Source organism: Topomyia yanbarensis, chromosome 2, assembly GCF_030247195.1.
Source record: "Topomyia yanbarensis strain Yona2022 chromosome 2, ASM3024719v1, whole genome shotgun sequence".
Classification (NCBI taxonomy): Eukaryota; Metazoa; Arthropoda; class Insecta; order Diptera; family Culicidae; genus Topomyia; species Topomyia yanbarensis.
Window position 1 is genome coordinate 154,944,870 of NC_080671.1, and position 18,146 is coordinate 154,963,015.

The following is an 18,146-nucleotide window of genomic DNA, read 5'->3' on the forward strand; positions in this document are numbered from 1 at the left end:
CGATGAACCAAAAAAAAAAAAAAATAGAACAGTTGGAATTTCGGAAAATGGAATAAGAAAAACCGAAAAATAAAATTCGTTCACTTTTCTTCAAAATAATGAGGAAGATTTTTGTATTCCCTTTTCCCTTAGTTCATCGACTACACATGTTATGCATTCTCATAAAAAATCAAGTCAATTCGTTGAATGGTTTTTGAGTTATCGGCAATTTGAAAAATGCGGTTTCGAGAAAGATGCTATTAAAGTTGCCGATAGACTGAAATCGTTGAAACGCATGGCTGTTTAGAACAAAAGAAGATCAGTGTGGCCACCGAGATTGCACTAGGCTTTTCTAGAGGTTCCTATACTAACAATTAAACGAATAAAAAAAACATTAATGTTTTTTTACCCACTACACCAGGCAACCATGGGTAGGCGCTAGTGCACTGAGTGCACACTGCTCTGAAAATCTAGCGAAATCGTCTTAGAGCAACAGCGGCTGCTCGTTCAGTGGGCCATAAGTGCGACTTCCGGAGGGTTAAGGAAATAATACCACATATTCTATAAAAGTCCATGCTGGCTAATGGGTTTGCATTTTTGTACCGATTATACACTTCTGAGCAGAAGTAAAGGGCGTATATTACGCACTTCTGGGCAGAAGGGAAGCATGTATGTGATATCCAGCAATAAAATCTAAAGCTTTTTAAAGATAGTTTTTTTTTTTGAGCAATGAAAATTGGAAACACGAATTTAATATAATTTATTGAAAAAAGTAAAAAAAACTAATCTGCTACTACCAATTTTACTAAGATGGTAAATGGATTAAATTTCCGTCCCACTAATATATAGTAAATTATCGTAATTATTTGAACAGTATTGTGCAAACTGTTTTTTTCGTCAAGAAGAATCAGTATTACCGAAAACAATATTGTTCAGTCATGCTCAAATCTCAATTAGTAGATTTATAAAACTTTGGTATATACTTGTTGAAATGATCTAAACCTAAGATTATGCGTATGAATAAGAGAAGCAAGTGAATCACGATAGTAGGAATTAATTCAGAGATGTTTCATTTCTTTAGGCATTTTAATTTTCATTTAAATTCAGAATTTTCAACATTTTCATTTTCAGCATTCCACCAAAACGCTCAAAGAGAAACTATATTCATTTAAAGTTTGATTTTAAGAACTACCTTAACTATTCTTTACATTTTGACTATTAATTCTATAATTTATCATCCCACATCCATGCTTTTTGTCAAATTTTAATATTGAATCATCCTTTATACTATTTTATTGCCATTGAAAATAACTTTTTATACTTAATTCGGCAAAACAACCCACTCGGGAAAATACCAATCGGCAAAATAAACCAGTTAATTCGTTATCTGGGAAAAGCCAGCGCGAGGAGTTGACGAGCAAGTAAAAATTACTATTTCAATGCAAGTATTATTTGTGGCACAAAAACTCGAAACACAACGATTCGAACTGTATTACGCACTTAACATTATACTAAAAAAATTATCTCATAGACTGGTTAGTTCGACTGGCCTGTCTATGAGAGTACCATCTCTATAACTTCAAATACATGTGTTTTGACAGCTCGCAGTTTTCAGGAGCAGCTTGATTACTCACACTTTTAAAGTGCAGAGTTCAGGTTAGTGGAAAGTGCGCAAAATCATTCACTAGAGATTTCTTCTAATATAGTCCGCTGGTTGTATCAATTTAGGACTATGAACGAATGTTTTAGAATATATAACGCATAGAGTACTTTTCTTACAGCTGATAGATATGCTCTGATTCCGTCGTAATTTGGAGGACAAGGACAGCGTATATTGGAATTGGTCACGAAATATTCAATAAATTAAGTCCTTATGTTTAGAAATTCACTTTATGACGGCAGTCGATCTCCTACATACATATTCTATAGAAGCCAACGTTTGTTAATGGGTTTGAATTTTTGTAGTGAACCGCATTAAATACGTTTATCTCGAAATTATGTATTTAATCCGAATATCCGATTCATTTAATGCAATATGTACCAGGAATGGTCATAGATGTATACTACCCATGATCGCATGTTTGTCCCGTTTTCTTTGGGATTTCCTATCTTTATGGGACTGACTCTTGTAGTGACTATTTAATTCGATATTTTACGAAAATTATCTGAGCGATTTATGCATATATTCTTTCAATGACATATTTGACAATAAAAACTGTTCCTGTCATTTCATTATCCCACAAAAAATCTCAAACTTCAATATAAGTATATTTGACCAAAAACTAATTATTTTAAGAAGTGCATATGTGCAGCATTGAGGGGAATTATATATATTTGACATGTTAAGGTTAAGTGTCAATCCAAGCGATTTTGCAGTTTTTTTAAATTTACGTTTTAACGCAACTGCATTTCATTCGGGTTTTCCGTTATACCACCCGAATAGAAATGTACAGTAACATAACCATAATTTTCACTGTGACAGTCAGAGCTGCAAATTTTCAACAGTTTGTTTTGAACTTGAAGGAGGAAACATTCTCAAATCATGCCCTACTGTGTTCAATTCGCAGTTGTTCGTTTCCATTATTCATTCAAACAGCCGACCTGCTCAATCATTTTCCATTCATTTTCAATTTCATTGACCCTGTGAATATCTCTTTACTGGGGTATTGACTAGGTTTTTCAAGAAAAACTACTCTGAACATAGTTCTTACTGTTCATGTAATCTTGAAAATGCAAAACATGACGACATTTAACCTAAACTGGCCTCTACATAGCAGATGACAGCTTTGGTTGGTGAATGAAAAAGCATCAATTTGAAATGAAGACGTACGATTCCTTCAAATCCAGCCAACTTGAAAGTGAATGATTGAGGGAGGCTTTGAATTTGAATCATGGTTGGGTTTGATTGAACTGAAAGTTGGCATTTGAAAATGAAAATTTGCACCACTGGTGACAGTACAGTAATTTTACAATAATTTACAGTGAGTTTTAGTGTTATGCTACAATACAAAAACAATAAACTTTAATGTTTTTACAGTAAATTACAATGTAAAATAGACTTTTACAGTGAAAAAGGGGGGTGGTTATGTATCTTAACATTAAAAAAATCGATTTTTCTCCATACATTTTTGTCTCGAGAACAGTAAAATTCGATGTGAATTTACCGTATTAATTTTGTTGAACAGTAAAATTTATTGAAATATAAAATTTTATTTTTTACGTTTTAACGACATTCAATTAGCTAGAGATTACTGGGTAGGGAAAGTTATGAAACTTAGAGCCATAGTACTCAAGTGAGAGCAAGGATGGGAAGTAAACAGATCGGAAAACTAGAAGTGGCAGGGTCATTAGAACAGGCTTAATATCGTGCGGGCTTAATTTTTGCCTTCTGATAATGAGGGTCGAGCTTAGGCAGAATAACTACGAATCACCCGAGTTCACTATCATGTGTCCTTGATAAAGGTAGACGTATCTATCTTTACCGTGACAACCGGCTGTCACGGTAAAGATAGATACGTCTACCTTTATCAAGGACACATGATAGTGAACTCGGGTGATTCGTAGTTATTCTGCCTAAGCTCGACCCTCATTATCAGAAGGCAAAAATTAAGCCCGCACGATATTAAGCCTGTTCTAATGACCCTGCCACTTCTAGTTTTCCGATCTGTTTACTTCCCATCCTTGCTCTCACTTGAGTACTATGGCTCTAAGTTTCATAACTTTCCCTACCCAGTAATCTCTAGCTAATTGAATGTCGTTAAAACGTAAAAAAGAAAAATGTGACTAACATAGTCGAAATAAAAAAGGAAAAAATATAAAATTTTATTGTAAATCTGCTGTGAAAACTTTGCATCGAACAATGTTGAAACAGTAATAACTATAATATTTATTGTTTAATGATTGTTTGTAGGGTAAATGCTATTGTAAAATTCTATCCGGGCAGCGTCATATCAACCTCAATGCAGACGATACATTAGCTTCCATCAACGTAAATGTCCGTCAACGCCACGTCGTCATTCCATCAAGATAAGTTGAATGCGTCTCTCGTTCACACTTCCCGTACGTCATAGCATTCCGTGCTGTTGATGTTGTGTGTGACCTCCATTTAACTGCATATTTTGACGTTCCCATGAGGTGCTGTACCGGTGACGAAAGCCAAACGTATTGTGCAAATCGATCTTCAAACAGCCGCGGCTTAGACTTTGTACATAAAATATCCGAATAAATTCATTTTCCTACATTCTTGGTCTACCAACGAAGAACGAAATGCGAGTGGGAGCGAGAGCGCTAGCGACTGCAAGAGTGCGAGTGAAGGCGAACGCGTTTAAGAGTGCGAGAGGATACGAGTTGGTTAAATAGCGCGAGTGGCTACGAGTGGGAATACGGACGAGTGGGAGCATTGGCGAGCGGGAGCATGAGCGAGTGGGAGCACGGGCGAGTGGTAGCAGCAGTAGGAGTGACCGCCAGTGGGTGGGTGCGAACGAAAGAGTGGGTTTCAATATGTGCAATTTGAGTCGCTTTTGGCCGACTGGCACTCGCAGAAATTCTACCCGGCTGGGGAGTGAACGAAAGAAAGACATGCATGGAGAACACTCGGATACGAGTGTTGGGCGCAATGAGAACACGCGAATGAGAAATACAAGAGTTATTTTTACGAGTTCAGCAACACTGCTTCCAGATGAACTATCTTTGTATCCCTTGCTTGCCACCACGGCACGTACTCTGCGCCCAACGATGCTCACTGGACCAGCATAATCAACACCGGTAACCACAAACGGTGGATGTGGCTGAACGCGATCTGCAGGTAGCTGTCCAATTTGCTGGTAGATTGGGGCTGGCTTGATCCGTGCGCATCTATTATTTTTCTGGGTAGTCTAATGTACACTAATGTCATGTAATTATCTCAGCAACGGCTAAACCGATCTTAATGAAACTAGTTTCAAATGAAAGACCTAACGTGAGAAATTTTTTTTTTGATATGTTGTTTACTTTCTGAGACATACGTGATTTTGTCAAAAACAGAACATGTTTTAAGTAAATAACTTTTAAACAGAACAATTTGGTCAGGCTATGTGTAAACAGCTTACAAAAATACCTTTCTAATAAGCTATAGATTGTCCAAGAGGTTAATAAATTGTCCAGTAACTCCTATCCCTACCTCCCCGCGGTGCCAGCTGGGGTACGAGTAACCATAGGAAAGATCGTGTAACCAACCCCAGTGGTACCATGATCGTATGCTGACAGGGAAGGGGGGCTCCTCTTTTCGGAGGGTGAGTCCATCCGAGCGTCTGTTCCCCATGTTAGGGGTGGCTCAAAACAGCGCACAGTGTCACCTAGCCGGACAAAACCTCAAAATTTTATCTTAGATCGTGATTTAACATTTTTCTCTGTTTCTTAATAGGTTGAAAAGAGTCTTCTCAAAATATTAAGTCCCGAAGACGAGAGTTCAATTTTTTACAGAACTTCAAAGGTGAAATAGATGATGAATTCTGAGGAAAACTCTTTTCAAACCTAAGTTATTCAAATGAATATATCTTTTTAGTTAAGATTCCGATTGGGGTCAGACTGATTTCATTTGAAAGGTTATTCGCTGGACTTATAGCTGCCATTCGATTTATTCGATACAAGTCTTTCTTCTCGCTCAGACATGAAAAACAAATAATAAATCGAGCAATAGTTTAAAGTTATAATATTCAAAGTGGCTGTACTTTTTTTTGAAACGGTTCGGAAAGATCGATTGTTGTTCATTATACTTGAAAATTAGTGTACTTTCCGAAAATGAATATCTTGTTTTGCCATTTCTGCCCCGAGGTATGAAAAAAGGTGATTTTTCATGATACGTCTGAAGGAGACGCATGGTAGCCTTTGACTATCCAGGGTTCGCAATATAATTTATAGATGTGTCTTATCATTATCAACAATTGAAAAAATGTGTATTCTGCTAAAAAATTCACCGCACCTATTTTTTTGAAAATGAATTTTCGGAAATAGTGCATTTTATATTCGTAAATGTTGAATTTTCGAACTACCTTAAGTGAAATAATTGTGAGGATTTAAAAACAAAAAAATAAACATCAAATATGAAATCAGCGTCACAAAATTACCCTAATGTGAAGTTTTCATCAAATTCGGGCCACTTTTGAGGTTTTGTCCGACTTGGTGCAGCGTGCAGCGTCTGTTCTCTGTGCAGCGTCTGTTCTCCATGTTAGGGGCGGCTGATGTATCATCCTCGTGTCAGCGTGGGACTATAAACAGAGCTGACACGATGGTGCTCCGGCGAGACAGGGGGTTGGGGAAGGTCTAACAAGTCGCCCTGGAAAACTAATTGTTATGAACAATGCATAAGAAAATACGAATCGGAACAATCGGCAAAGACCTACGCGACGAAATAAGGACTACGATTGGAAACTCGGAACATGGAACTGCAGGTCACTCTGCTTTCCAGCTTTCGACAGGATAATCTACGACGAACTCCAACCACGCAACTTTGAAGTCGTAGCACTGCAGGAACTTTGCTTGACAGGGCAAAAGGTATGGTAAAGCGAGCATCGGGCGGCTACTTTCTACCAGAGCTGTGGCACCACCAACGAGCTGAAAACCGGCTTTGTAGTGCTGGGTAGGATGCATCAACGAGTGATTGGAAGGACTCCGATCAACGCAAGGATGTGCACCGAAAACCAAATCGAACACGTTCTAATCGACGGGCGATTCTTCTCTAATATCACCAACGTTCGTACCTACCGCAGTGCGAATATAGATTCGGACCATTACCATTAGTTGAAGTATGCCTACGCTCAAAACTGTCGACGGTGTACAACACTCGTCGTAATCGGACGCCAAGGCCCAACGTCGCGCAACTTCGGAACGCCGAGGTTGCCCGAAACTATGCACAGCGGCTGGAAGCAACACTACCCACGGAAGAACAGCTGGGCGCAGCTACTCTTGAAGATGGCTGGAGGGAGATCCGTTCCGTCATAGAAAGCACTTCTATAGCGGCACTAGGTACAGCGATTCCGAATGGAAGAAACGATTGGTTGGATGACGAATGTAAGCAGTTAATAAAGGAGAAGAATGCAGCACGGGCGAGGATGCTGCAGCACGGAACGAGACAGAATGTGGAGCGATACAAACAAGCACGGAACAGGCAAACTTCGGTCCTCCGAAGAAAAAAGTTCCAAAAGGAGGAACGAGGTCGCGAGGCGATGGAACAACTCCACCGCGTAAACGACACGTCGAAAGTTCTACGAGAAGCTGAACAGTTCGCGCAAAGGCTACGTTCCGCAAGCCGATATGTGCAGGGACTTAGACGGCAAACTTCTTACGAACGAGTGTGAGGTGATTGAGAGGTGGAAGCAGTACTATGACGAGCACCTCAACGGTGAAGCAGCAGAGGACGAAAGCGGTATGGCAACGGATCTTGGAGTAAGCGCAGAAGAGGATAGGCTGCCGGTCCCTGATCTTCAAGGAGGAGATCGGTCGGCTGAAAAACAATAAAGCTGCCGGTGTAGATCGACTACCCAGCGAGTAATAAAAATACGGTGGTGAAACACTGGCTAGAGCGCTGCACTGGGTAATCGCCAAAATTTGGGAGGAGGAAACTCTTCCGGTGGAGTGGATGGAGGGTGTCGTTTGCCCAATCTACAGCCCAATGTAGCGCCGCCTACACGATCCTCTCCCAAATTCTTTGCCGTCGTTTGTCACCATTTCCAAGTGAGTTCGTGGAGAACTACCGGGATTCATGGGCTCCCGTACCACCCTCGACCAAATATTCGCGATCTGGCAGGATCTGCAGAAGTGCCGCGAATACAACGTGCCAACACATCATTTGTTCATCGAATTCAAATCGGCATATGACACAATCGATCGAGATCAGTTATGGCAGATAATGCACGAGTACGGTTTTCCGGATAAACTAACATGATTAGTCAAAGCGACGATGGATCGGGTGATGTGCATTGTTCGAGTATCAGGGACACTCTAGAGTCCCTTTGAATCTCGAAGAGGGTTACGGCAAGGTGATGGTCTATCGTGTTTGCTGTTCAACGTTGCGTTAGAAGGTGTAATAAGGAGAGCGGGGATAGACACGAGTGGCACGATCTTCAGGAAGTCCGTCCAGCTTCTTGGCGTCGCCGCCGACATTGACGTAATGGCACGGAACTTTGAGGCGATTTCGGAAACGTACATCAGACTGAAGGCTGAAGCCAGCAGGATTGGACTTGCCATCAACGTTTCGAAGACAAAATACATGAGAGGAAGAGGTCGACAATGTGGACCTCCCATCCCGAGTTCGGATTGACGGTGATGAAATCGAGATGGTCGATGAATTCGTGTATTTGGGCTCACTGGTAACCGCCGACAATGATACCAGCAGAGACGCATCTTGGCGGGAAATCGTGCCTACTTTGTACTCCGGAGGAAGCTCTGGTCGAAAAAAATTCGCCACTGCACGAAGTTGATAATCTACAAGACGCTGATTAGACCGGTGGTCCTTTACGGCCACGAGACCTGGACTATGCTCGTGGAGGACCAACGCGCCCTTGGAGTTTTCGAACGAAAGGTTTACGTACCATCTATGGTGGCGTACAGATGGAAGACGAAACGTGGCGCAGGCGAATGAACCATGAGTTGCATCAGCTGCTGGAAGAACCATCCATCGCGCATACCGCGAAAATAGGACGTTTGCGGTGGGCTGGTCACATCGTAAGAATATCAGACGACACCTCGGTGAAGGTGGTTCTTGAGGGCGACCATACAGTAACAAGAAGACGGGACGCACAGCGAGCACGGTGGATCGACCAGATAGAGGACGACCTGCGGACCCTTCGAAGACTGCGAGGTTGGCGACAAGCAGCAATGGACCGAGTGGAGTGGAGACGGCTTCTGCATACAGCAAGAGACAACAAGGCTCTAGCCTGAACGGTAAGGTAAGTAAGATTGTCCAAATCCTTTTACGAGCGGCGGAGATATTAAACATTTCATATTTCTATTCCTCACGTACTAATTTCCAATAACTAAAAATGAGACTGTTACATACAGAGTATTGCTTTGTGAATGTTTTATGGGCAAAACTAAACCGATTTCGAATAACGGTGTATGAAAACACATCTACGTGATTCCAGAAATTTCAGAATTTTCCGAACACAATTTTGGAATTTTGCAACATTTTTCTTAAAATTTCCGAAAAATATGCGATCATTGCACACTCAAGTTGATTGTTTTTGTGGAACAGTGTAATCGAAGCAAAGATCCTATAGGTAGATCTGCAAAATTTTAACACGAAGACGCGATTCACAGTTTACTTCTTCAGCTGAATAGATATTGAAAACGTTGGATACGTTATTAGAATGCAGTAAGCAAAAATTGTACACAACTATCCCATGTCCCGTTAATCTTTTCTGTCATTCTATTCGGGAGCGGATACAAAAGAGCAGCAACATAATGCTGCCTTTATGCTGATTTTATACCTTATGTGTATTTGGGAATTGTTGTAATCATTCATCACACAGAGCTTGACTTGCGAAGTTATAAAGCACCAATGTAAAACGTTAAAGTTTTTTCTCTGGTGTACCATAATAGCACCATTCAGTAGCGTAGCAGCGAACGGTAAGTGACAAATTGAGTGGCCAACGGAGTAAACTCGGTAACAGTGCAACCTGCCCGATTATAAAGATGCTGCTGTACTATGTGCAATGAATGATTGTTGATTGGTCCCTGTGGTCGACTGTGTTCCGATTCAGAGAAGTCACTCGTCGGATGTTTGAGTCCCAGCCAGGAAATATATTTAGTAGTCAGCAGAATTATAGCACTATCCCAGCAGTTCTTCTGTTATATTTTGATAATCAGTTGCGAAGTCTGTTGAAACAGAAGGTCAAGTTCCACAACGAAATATATAGTGACCAGGATTTGCTTTTTCAGTAAGTAACCTCGTCTGAATGGGTGCAATTATTTTCTCTAAAATATCAAACATCTATAGTGATAGCAAACTATTGCCAATTTCTTTTAAAGTTGATGCATATTAAGTCCTTAGATTATAGGATGGAGTGATTAATGAGTTCACATTTTTTTGTCAAGACCTGCGATAATCAGTAATTGGCATGTTCGATAGAAATGTTATTAAAATAAATCGAAGCCCGTACCAATTAGGCCCAGTCGGGCAAATTAATCCAAAACTGTGTCGTGTGCCTGCTCAGAAAATCTATCGGGAACGTAGTGAACTCACTCACCTGCACTTCGTTGACAAACCACGTCAGGTTTGCGGCCGGCCGTGAATGGGCCGAGGTGCAATTACCTCGTACGATGTCCCCCACTCGGTACCGTGGCCGGATCCCGTGAATGAATGGCACGTGCTTCGGAACTTCTGAAATTGAGTAGCAAGACAAATATGTATCAGTTGAATGTATGATGAGCGTTGATCTCTTTTTTTATAAACCGGCACGAACGTTCAATGGATTCAAAGCAGCCTCGCGGCTCCCGTACGAAATTCTCCGACTGTAGCGAGTTTGAGTGATGGCATAAATATGTCCATGTGTGTGGATTGAAAATGGCTAATTAATTATTCAACCTTCTGGAAAATTATAATAATTGCTTAATTTATCTCCGTCCGTCCAATGCAGCGACCATTCGGAATTATTCAATTATTCCCTCGGTATTCGCTTTTGCCCTTTCGTCATGGTCCTGCTGCTGTCGGAGAGAAAAATCGATTGGACCTGCGACTGTGACCCCGTAATTATCAGAAAACTTCAATCATATTAGTGCTGGTAGTGCTGTTAATATTTTCGCGTCAGCATGCGTCGATGCATCGATATTTGGGAGGGAAATTCCGGTTCGCCGCTAGCCAACAAGCAACGAATTCAGACAACAATCAAAACATATCAGATTGACCGAAGTTTTGCGTGCCGGCCGCAAATATCGTAATTTAATGATGTGGGCGCCAATTATTGGCAATAATTCATGACGATCAATTAAATTACGGAACGATAGAGGTTGGCATATGGTAACCTGCAAAGCCACTGTAGCAAAATGTGCAACCTGGAAGCGAAAATACCTTTGCGATGTTGTGGGTTATCCATTCAATCACTATGAGCCAACAGCTGTTGAAATCGAAATAGTCATTACGTTTTAATACTGTTTAGCTATCGAGTGTCCTATTAAAGACAAAAAATGAAATTAAAACAAATCGCCTCTATAACAGATATTCAATAACGAGACAGATGACCAAATACCATAAGAGCTGTCAAACAATCTATTTGGATTATTATCATGCAAATGGAGAATCGTTTGACGATACATCGTATGATGCGTTGATGCTGATATATAATGATATATAATATTTTCAGTAAATGCTTTCAAACCATGAAACTTTGCTACATTTTTTTAAAATTGATCAATATCTCAACAGTAACTAAAACATAGCTCGTATCATGTACTACAATTCTTCTGAACATACTATTCAGCTAAACCTTACCATTATTTCACAAAAAAATGTAGTTCGTGGGAATCGAGTACTGATACACAACCATGCACTCAGTTCGGTTTCTCATCTTGCTCAGTTCAGAAGCTATAAATCGCTCCGCTGCTATAGCAGACCCAGTGATCAAATTTACCCGTGCGCCGCCGCACAGAGGAATATTTGACCCAAAAAGCTGGTATAAAAGCGAAAACTTCAAACTCGTGCAATAGCTTCTAATCATACACGACTGGTTTCCTTGATAGCTACTACACAATTTGCAAGCCTTGTTTGATTTATTTATTTCATTTGCATCCATCAGTAGCCGTCAGAGTTAAAATAAAATAAAAGAGATAAATTTTCGTCAAAAAAGTTAAGATATTTACTTTCAATTATCGAAGAACCGGTATTATCTATCGGCTGGTTCTAAAGTATCTGCTAAATCCATTGGTATGTACATTCGAAAATCGAAATTTATTTATTTATTACATCTTCGATATATATCGTACAGATTACACTTACTGCTATTGCTAGTGTCAATGTTAAAAATTTCTAATTGCTAACTTATAATTAGATTTAGTGGTATGGAAGTCATAAACTAAAACAGTTTCGTTGAATCTGCTACAACATCTGTCTAGCGGATTGTTCTGGCCATATGCTGTGCGGTGCCTGGGAACCCACAGAAGCGGACGATTCCTTATATCACGAGGGGGAACAAATAAATGAATCCTTGAGAGAATGTCGGGATAGTCAATATTCTTCGACAACATATCGAAAATGAACATTCTTTGCAAGAACGTGCGGAGAGACTCCAGCGTTGGCAAATCTAGCAACGTGCATCTATTATTATACGGCGGAAGACGGATAGGGTCGTTCCAAGGCAATTTTCTGAGAGCAAATCGTACAAAACTTCTCTGAACGTGCTCCAGTCGGCTACTTTGAACGGCGTTGTATGGCGCCCATACTTGTACAGCATACTCCAAAGTGCTCCGGACCAATGCGCAGTATAAAGATTTCAGTGCGTAGAAATCCACAAAATCGACAGCGTTCCGTTTTAGAAAACCCAATGTTGCAAAAGCCTTCGCCGTTGTTGCAGTGATGTGGTCGGCGAAACGAAGTTTTCTGTCGAATAACACTCCCAGGTCACGGATAGAATCCACCCGCTCGATGACACAGGCTTGAAGAGTATATTCGCTACGCCTTATATTTGCCGAGCGTCCGAAACTAATCATCTTACATTTATCAATGTTGATCTGCATACCGTTCAGCAAACACCATTCCTCTATATTGGCTATATCGTTTTGGAGCACAGCAGAATCGAGTGCTGAAGCAATTGAACGAAAGATTTTCAGATCATCAGCATAGAGCAGTTTTTCAGAGTTGATGCGGGTGCAGAGATGAATGAGGTGATGAATAAGAGAAAGATCAGTGGCCCTAGGTGACTTCCTTGAGGCACACCGGTTGGCGTTACGAATGCGCTTGAGCATGTAGTGCCAATTCTAACGAAGGCAGATCGTTGTGAGAGGTAAGAATGCAGCCATCTGGTAACCCACTCAGGAAAGCCTAGTCGCTCCAGCTTCAAAACAGCAATGTTGTGGGGCACCTTGTCGAATGCTTTTGCGAAATCAAAATATATAGCATCCACTTGTTGACGCTTCTCTACAGCTGGAACTAGAAGGCTCGTGTACGTCATCAAGTTCGAAGTGGCGGAGCATTTTTTCATAAATCCGTGTTGTCGTTCGTCGATTATGTTGGAAGAAGCAGCGTACATCGCATTGTACACAAACTTTTCCAGAACTTTAGCTAGACAGTTCAGAAGCGAGATTCCTCTGTAGTTTTCAACATTGTGCCTATCTCCAGCCTTATGAATAGGAACTATAGCAGCTTCTTTCCATGCCATTGGGAAAATATTTTCCGAGATTGAACGCTGAAAAATAATACTTATTGGTGCAGAAAGTGCTCGGGCACAATGCTTTATAAACACAGGCAAGCAATCCGGACCAGGCCCTTTCAAAGGATCAACGCTGGACAGAGCGCTCGCTACATCAGAATCATTTACGTTAGGAAGAGGAAGGTTGATATTATGCGTTGGCAATGTTTCAAGGTACTGTTGCGATGGATAGACAGGAGGGCTGGAAAATACATCTCGGAAGTGATCTGCAAAAAAGTTCACCGACTCGGCAGCGGACTGTGAATTTTTGTCTCGAAGATAGACATTTTCTGGTACACCCACGGAACGTATTCTGCTGTTTATAAATGTCCAGAATGTCGAAGGATTATTTCGAAGGCTACGCTAAACTTGGTTCAGATATTCACCGAATGCACTATTCCGGGCTGTTTAATAATGGAGTTCAGTTTGACGAAGAATAGTTTTATTGTCGTCGGTCCTATGATGTAAATATCGCTTCCGGTGTTTCCGGAGTACGTTGCGTAGGCGACCAAGCTCAGGGTTCCACCATGGAAATTTATATTCTGCTTTTCTGCTGACACGTTTTTTAGGAACATTACGGCAAAGAATCTCATATGTGGCATCATAGAACGCCACACCTGCCTGATCTAAAATTAATTAATTAATCGCATATATCAATGAATATGACAGCTATAATTGAGCTGAATATATTGTACAATATTTCCCAATTATGTTGGTATTATAAAGTGATCTTTATTTATGTTCTCACAATTTCTCACCTCAAATTTCAATACCATTAAATACATCAGTGTCCCAGTAAGTGAATCAAAAGCAAAATTGCTGCCACTTTCTGCCATTTTGTGTTTAATAGGCATTTTACAAAACGATATATTATTCATTTTCATACCACTTATTTATGCAATTTTAGAATTAACTGCCTTTTCAATATTTTTAAACAATTAGTCTACTTTCAGTGAATATCTGTGCAAAATTTGAGTGGTTTATTCCAAATATTGTGAAAGATACAACGTTTTGAACTAAATAGACTCAACACAGGTCACGCGCAGCATAACGGTCGCCTTTGCACGGAACAACGCTTTCGAATCATTGATACAGAAAGTTGGAACCGCACTTTAAGATGCATACAAACATAATTACAGTATAATTTCATATGAAAACTTCTTAGCACATCTTATTACACTGGTTTCCATTCATTACTGGATCGTTTTCGCAAAACAAATTATATTAATACTTTTGGCCAGCTTTTTGATACGAATACTCTTCTGTGCACCGCTTTGTCTATTTGCAAAAGTAAAAATTGATTCCTTCTACCTAGTGTGTGAAACGTGAACAAACAATGAGTGACAATGTAAAGCAAGAGTATGTCCCGTTGTGGATAAACTGTGTTGCTGTTGACTTCTCGAAATGTCCGGTAAAACCATCGATTCGTGAAGTGGAGCAATTGTTGAAGGTGAACATGAAGCTCAACATAGCAGAAGTTAGTGCCGTGCAATTCCATCATTTACGTCATAAGGTACTGTTTACGTTCAAAAACATTAGTCAAACAGAATCATTCTCTTCACAGAACAACTTGAAACACGCCGTCGAATGTAATCACATTTTATACAGCATCCCAACGTATACTGATAATAACTATATTGAAATAAAGCTACATGACTTGTCACCACGCACTAGTTCCGCCGCTATTAAATAACTCATGTCAAAATACGGAGAGGTGGATAGTGTTAAGAAAGATACTTGAAGAAATTTCTTCCCAGGACTTGGCAACGGCGTTCGTGTAGTGAGAATGCGGCCGAGAAAACCTATTCCCACCTACTTGACCATGTCAGGCAGATGCCCTCAAGGCATTGTACATTCTCAACGAACACTTGTCACGTACTCAGGGCAGATTCCTACCTTCCAACATTGCGATCAGCCGCTACAGCACGGAAAACCTTGCGCAAAAGCTGCTAAGGGAATTCCACCTGCTACCAAAGCCGGTATACAGTCGTCGCATGCTAAAGCGCAACCGGTTGGTAAACCAACGACTGCGGACCCCGCAGTAACAAACATCAGCTCAACAACGATTGGGCCCAGTACCACTAAACCAACTGCCATTACCAACATCGAAGTAACAACAATTACACCAAATGTCTCCAAACCAACAACCAATACCACCAATAAAGAATCAAACACCGATGAGGAAGGATTTTCAACAGCGACCTGGAAGTACAAAAAACAAACAAGAACATCCGACCGTGAGCATCATGAATGCAGTACCGATGACGACATGAACGTGAACGAAAACGCAAGAGAAGACGGACCGAATGATCCTCAAGGTGCGCACCTCAGACAACGCACCTCATTTTTCATCACCAAGGAAGTGGATCTCAACACGCAGCTGCGTCCACAAGACCCTATGGATAGTTCAAAGCTAATTTTAATTTTTACACGTTGTAAAAATCTTAAAAGACCCACGGCTCAGTTATGCTAACGCATAATTACTAGGCCGCATGCAAAACTTATTCAGACATCACTTCGTTAAAAATTTAATAACTTCTTTTAACAAAGTCGGATTGACTAGCAGTCTTTGACAAAGTTTTAAACAGTTAAATGAAGCTTATAGTGCTACCTAGCGGCGAAAATGCGAACTAGTGGGTTTTCTTCATGTACATTGCTGAAAAATCCCATACAAACTTCAGGCACGTCAGTCCGGTAGTTAGACTTGTCCGATTTTCTTCAAATTTGGTACAGTTACTCCTGGTGGGACTAGCAATCCACTCAGGGGTGGGCCGATTGAGTTTTAAAAAATTAATTATTTTTCTGAGCAGTCCAGTGCTTTGCAGTTTATACATTGGTGCATGCATTGTCTCGGTGTAATTGGGATTCTGGCTGCAATTTAAGCAAGTTTCCTGGTTAGGACACACTATAGTACCCGAATTTGCCACAACGATAGCATAACATAAAAAGGGGTGGTAGGGACGGACCCTAGTGCGTACCGGACGGAGGTAGATGTATTCTGGAAAAACAGAGCCGTGAAACGATATCACCGCTTAGGGGGGATTGCTTAAAACCCCGTTGTATGACTTGGTGATCCTATGGACCGGTACAACTCATTGACCTGTCAACTCCTTTAGGAGATAAGCCATTTATGTGGTGTCGTCATAAGCCATTTATGTGGTGTCGATGTCGTTCACAACATGGGTGATATTGAGACCACCGCAACCTTTTAGCCGTCGATCAACTCGTTCATACGCGGCAGAGTATAATACGCCTTTTTCAAGGTTGACCCTAAAACATACCGGGTTACCCTGCCCTACCTCATAGTCGAAACCACCACTGTCGGATCACATCCTAGTGCGCACTGAACCGATTACAATATCGTGAACAGGTTCTCTATGCTATATATCCCCCTAAGGACCTCAAACTGATGTTAGATGGCATTGTTTGGCATCTAATCATCAATCCTGTTCCAAAAATACACATATTGATGGGGTTTTAGAAAGTTTCGCTGAACCGGAAGACACCATCTTGGTTTTAAAAATGACCTTAAACATCGATATCTGACGTCCACTCATCAATTCCCATCGCATATTCGTGGGGTTTTGGAGAATTCCACTGAACCGGAAGTCGCCATCTTGGTTTTTAAAATGCTCTTAACCCTTTATAAGACCCAGAGTTCAAGGCTAATAATAAATGTTATATTAATAGAAACATGGTTCTTTCACTCAGTTTAGAACATATTTACATACATTTACTCACAATAAAAACTGTTTTGAAAAAGGTGATGGACAGAGAATTAGCACATTTATATATATATATATATATATATATATATATATATATATATATATATATATATATATATATATATATATATATATATATATATATATATATATATATATATATATATATATATATATATATATATATATATATATATATATATATATATATATATATATATATATATATATACAGGGTGTTTGGTTCATGGTTAAGAATCTCTCGAGGGGTGATAGACTGCCATATTTGGAGAAAAAAATTGTTCTACACATACCATCAAATCTCAATCGTTACATAGTTATTGAACTTTTGGTGTAAAAAACTTATTTGTCTTAAAATACCTCTAACTTTAAAAGTATACTTTGTATTTTAAATGTTTTAGTTTCATTCGAAAGGTGAGAAAATTTCGCATTGAGTGATGCCCTCAAATGTTTCAGCTAATGAGTTTAAGTAGCCTTTTCAAAGTAATTTATTGAAAATTTAACAATTTTAAACGATTTTTCGTTCATTTATTGAAAATCCTAATAGTTAACCTCATCATTTTAATAATTTAGATTGTTAGTCTTGATGAGCTGCTTAATTCGTTCTTTGACATGATGCACTTACCTTTTCTTATTTTCATGATTTTGGGTTATTCTACTTGGATATTTTTATCTCATTTTCACTAGTACCAGCTCTAATTGAAAAATTATAGCACTTATTGTACTTTTTTTCTTTTTATTCGAAAGCCAGGAAAATTTTACAGTGAAAAATGTATTAATATCTTTCAGTTAAGTGAATTTATTACTCTTTTAAAAGTAAATTAGTTTAAAGTTTGTGCTATTATTAGAATTTTCGTTAATTTTCTTGAAATAGTAAATAATAAACATCACCATTATTATCATGGAAATAATGCATATCAGTAAGTTCTACAGTTCTTTCTTTGACTCCATTCAATTATCTCTTTTGGTTTCGACGCAAAATCGTTTTTATCACATCGTTTCATATGCAAAAATAACGATTTCGAACCCACTATATTTGTGG

General features: G+C 39.7%; 1 protein-coding gene across 1 annotated transcript in view; it reads right to left on the reverse strand.

Moving 5' to 3' along the window:
* LOC131681816 (uncharacterized) overlaps positions 1-18,146 on the reverse strand; it is a 525,351-nt gene that overhangs the window by 74,579 nt on the left and 432,626 nt on the right. Inside the window, exon 5 of the mRNA XM_058962868.1 lies at positions 10,203-10,336. Within this exon, the coding sequence (XP_058818851.1) occupies positions 10,203-10,336 (134 nt within the window). The remainder of the gene's footprint in view (positions 1-10,202; positions 10,337-18,146) is intronic.